We start from the raw sequence: 4,392 nt of genomic DNA, 5'->3' as shown, positions 1-4,392 counted from the left end.
TAATTATAACATTTATATTATTTCTCTTGTGCTTTCACTTAGCCTCCTATATTATATGTTTCTCACCTACATTTTGATAATGGGGTTGGAAAAAGAAAATTTTATTTGAACATAACTTGTTGGCAACTAACTAGTATACTAGATGCTGGATAGATTAGCCATTGATGGTTTGACACAATGTGATAAGAATCCATTTAGATTAAGTAAAAATAAATGAGCAAAATATTTTTTCACTCCCGATCAATAAACAACTACATTGACAAGTATTCGAAGCCACATAAAGTTAAGTGTTGGATCTCCCAACCGTCTTACGTTCTCCTTATATAAATAACTAAAGATTAACGATACAAACTAATCAAATTAGTATTTTCCTCCCCATCAAAAGTTCAAGAATCACAACACGAAATAAATAAATAAAGTTCATTAAACAAACAAGGAAAATTGTTTTCCTTTTTTACACAACTTTCACTCTCTACCTCCCAAATTCTGACAAGTTAAAAAGGGAAAAGAAAGAAAATAAATGGCAAAAAGAAAAAGGGAAAGTAGTTGGAGGGGGGGCACATACGTAAAGGAAAGGATCTAGCTTTTCTCCTATACACACATAAAATATAGCCAAATTAATTATTATTCTTTTTGTCACCTATTCAAAATTCCAAAAAAAAAAAAAAAAAACTCATTTTTCTCATCCTTCAAATCCAACCCTTTTTTCCCCTTTTCTTTACTTGTGTTTTGAGAGAGAAGAGAAAGAGAAATGGCTTCCAAATCCCAAGTGCTGCTGAACCCACAAGTTTTGTTTGAAGATGAAGAAGCAGATCAAAATTCTTCTCAAATGGGTTTCTTCAGCACTTTCTTGCCTTCTTCAAACTTGACGTTTGTGCAGGTTCCTTCAATGGCGGCCATGAACAACAGCTCTCCTAATTCGCCGCCATTTGAGGCTCCTAATTTCTGCACTGCTGAAACCCTTCTTTCTTCTTCTTCTCTTTTGCCAGCTCCCAAGCAGAGAGATCACCACTGCCCCTCCTCTCAGTTTGTGGCTCACCATCTCCTCTCCTTGCAAACATCTAATGCAAATCTATGGTGGGTTTTCAACTTTGTGTCACAATTTTAGGTTTTTGAATGATAGTGAAGAAGATGGATAGGTGATTTACTACACGATTTTTGAGTCTAGCGTTGATTTAATGTGGATCATAGTTGGTAGGAGGTTTTGTTTTTGAACTCCAGTTGCATCGTTTCTTCTCTTGGTAACCTATCAAACGAATTAAGATTCTCGGTGTGTTATGTGTTCAGACTTTTGTAGAGTCATTTCTCTTCTCTAATTAAATAACGTTCTATTTGTGTTGAAATATATCGTAACCTATCAACCAGTTACACTTTTGAGTTTATTGGCGATTTAATTTTATGATGTTAGAGCAATGAGATATGTTTTTTTAGTACAACATGTGGGGATGAGGATTCGAACTCTCAACCTCATGGTTGGATGCATGTATATGTCTTAATCCGTTAAGCTATGTTTTAATTGAGAACGAGATGCTATATATGTTGTTTGAACTTGAGTTGTGTCATTTTTTTCTCTAGTTAATATTTCATTTGTTTAGAATAATTTATAGTAATCTATCCATTTAAGCTTTTGAATTTAGTGATGATGAATTTAGTGATGATGTCTTCAAATCTCGTACGTGTGATTTCGTTCAAATATATATCATAGCCTATTAGGTTAAACTTACGTTCGATTGTTTTCATTTTGTTTTTCAGGCCCTGGGGGGAGGTTGGAGAGAGCTTGATGAGTGGGAAGAGAGTGAATGGGGGAAATGGGAATGAGTATCACCATCATCATCACTTGGGAGTGAGTGCAATGAAGATGAAGAAGATGAAAGGGAGGAGAAAGGTGAGAGAGCCAAGGTTTTCCTTCAAGACAATGAGCGATGTGGATGTTCTTGATGATGGTTACAAATGGCGCAAGTACGGCCAGAAAGTGGTCAAAAACACACACCATCCCAGGTAAAAATTAAACAATTTTTTACTTTTTACCATCTCTCTAGCCCAATTAGGAGCGACATAGGAACTGTCACACATATTTGTTAAGAATCTTACATTGAAAGAATCTAACAAAAATTTATAATAGAAATGAGTCACTTCTTTGGTCTAAAAATGAGATTTTGCCAAGATTGATGAGCTGCCACTATCTTGAGAGTATGTTTATAATAGAAATGAACTACTCGGATTGTTGGGATAAATAGTTAAAGAGTTATGCGAGTTATATATATATATTTTTTAAAACACTCTCTCTCTTCTCTCTTTTTGCTTTTAACATCATTTTTCTTTACAGAAAATTTCAACTTTTGGATTTGGATTCTACAGAACATCTCTCTCACGCGTAGATGTTACTGATTTGATGCTTTCTCTCTCTCTCTCTATCTGTTTAGCAGATTCAAATTTTGATGTTGTCATCATTATTACAGAGATGGGGGGCAGAAAGAAGTAATTATAAGCTTTCAAAAACATATTAAAAAAGGGAAATTAATTAGGATCATCAAAACTAAAGAAGTAATAACTAATGATGAAGTTTCAAAAAAACCAAAAACTTTGATTCATTTGCTTACTTTTTTAGAGGCAAATCCAAGCCATCTTTACCATTACTTTACAATTGGCTGATTTATCTCATCGAGACATTACTTATCTTCGACTTTGAGCTAAAATAAAGAAAGACATCATGAATTATGGATTATGTATATGTTTTTTCTCCCGCTAACTGGTCGTTTTTCGCTCGTTTCTCGAATAATGCAGAAGCTACTATCGTTGTACGCAAGATCACTGTCGAGTAAAGAAACGAGTAGAGAGATTGGCTGAGGATCCAAGAATGGTGATAACAACTTATGAAGGAAGACATGTACATTCTCCCTCCCATGATTCTGAAGACTCAGAAGCTCAAACTCATCTCAACAATTTCTTCTGGTACTCTCTTCTCTCCCAAATGTGGTTTAACATCGTTAAATTGGAAGGTTCGACATTGATATTAAGTATTAATCGGTATCTCCAATATCTGGTATAAATATATATGAAATAGAAAAAGTATCTTCAATTCATTATTGATATGAATAAAATATTTTATAACTCCTGTTTTCAGGAATATTCGTTGATATCGATATTTTATTAATATATGTCATCGACATATCCGTAAAAATAAAATCTTGATATCGATATTGCACAAATTACATAATATATATATACACAAAATAAAAATGGTGTTATGAAGATTAAATGGAAACACATCCAATGATCAAAGCATAGGGAGAGTTTTAAACAAAATGCACTTTTTGAACATATTATTACTTTTATATTTTTAACATAATGTGGGTCTTAATTTGTTTCTGACTTTTTATTTCTTTGAGTGGCTATCATTGTAATTTGTACATTCTCATCTGAAAATATTTTGAACTTCTTTTTGTAGAAAGTTGAATTTCCACCTACATAATGTATAGTGAATTAAAAAGAAAAAAAAAAAGAACAAAAAAGAACAAAAAAAGGGTAAGGAAAATGAGTGCACCCAAAACTTAACACTTTTTTGGTAATTTCAACCTGTTTTACCTGATCAATGGTTGGCCTTATTGCAGGTAAAGAAGCAAAGACAGAGGAGAAAAAGAAGAGAAAATAGGTGGATGGGCCTAAAATTAATGCATATTATTTGTTTGTCTTTTGGTTAATTTCTGTATTTTAGGCTAATTTTCTTAATTGTAACAGCTTAGGTTCTTTTACCCATCTCTTATCTTCCCTTCTTGTGTTGGTAATGGAAAATTGAAAGGGAAAAGAGATGGAAATGAACCTTAGTCATTGTGTGCGCCCTCTTGCTTTTTATTTCCATTTGATATTTTCTTTACTTATCAAATGGAAAAAAAAAACCATAATCAAGTACCTTTTTTTAAGGGAAATTGAATGTTGTTATTAGTTTGTGCTGGTTAACTTGAGCATAGTTTTAATTGCTTAAGTATTTAGGACCTTTTTTTTATGGGTCGTGAGTTCGTCCCTCACTTGTTATAAAAAATATTGTCATTGTCGTGATTAGTTTACTAGCTCATTGTTCTTTAAGCATTTATGATCTTCAAGTTCATATACTTCCAACTCTATCAAACTCGACAACTAATCTAGTAAGCTAAAAGGGAAATCGTGATTGCGCCTCTCCCGCTCACCCATTCTTCAACTAGAGAGAGACCTATTTTAATTATAAGACTTTTGCGTAGTTGTAAATACAAATCCTGTGAAGAGTTGACTTACATGTCATAGTCATATTTCTAGACGTAATTAATTCTATACTGTATGAGAGTGGAACTCTTGATTTTTTAATAGAGTAACTCTAGGTTAATGAATTAGAATTTAACTAAACTTTTTGTTATTTGA

At 32.9% G+C, this 4,392-nt stretch overlaps 1 protein-coding gene across 1 annotated transcript; it reads left to right on the top strand.

Annotated features, from left to right (window-relative positions):
* The first annotated feature begins 699 nt into the window (after nt 1-699).
* LOC111021472 (uncharacterized) lies at nt 700-4,083 on the top strand. The gene is made up of 4 exons (XM_022298454.2): nt 700-1,077; nt 1,753-1,998; nt 2,785-2,952; nt 3,612-4,083. The coding sequence occupies exons 1-4, from the start codon at nt 752-754 to the stop codon at nt 3,613-3,615; spliced, it is 744 nt and encodes a 247-aa protein (XP_022154146.1). The 5' UTR covers nt 700-751; the 3' UTR covers nt 3,616-4,083.
* The last annotated feature ends 309 nt before the right edge of the window (nt 4,084-4,392 follow it).

The sequence above is a fragment of the Momordica charantia genome (assembly GCF_013281855.1).
Source record: "Momordica charantia cultivar OHB3-1 chromosome 2 unlocalized genomic scaffold, Mcharantia_2.0 BLBB01000002.1, whole genome shotgun sequence".
Lineage (NCBI taxonomy): Eukaryota > Viridiplantae > Streptophyta > Magnoliopsida > Cucurbitales > Cucurbitaceae > Momordica > Momordica charantia.
The sequence above is the reverse complement of the archived record's forward strand: the minus strand, read 5'-3'. Positions and strand labels throughout refer to the sequence as shown.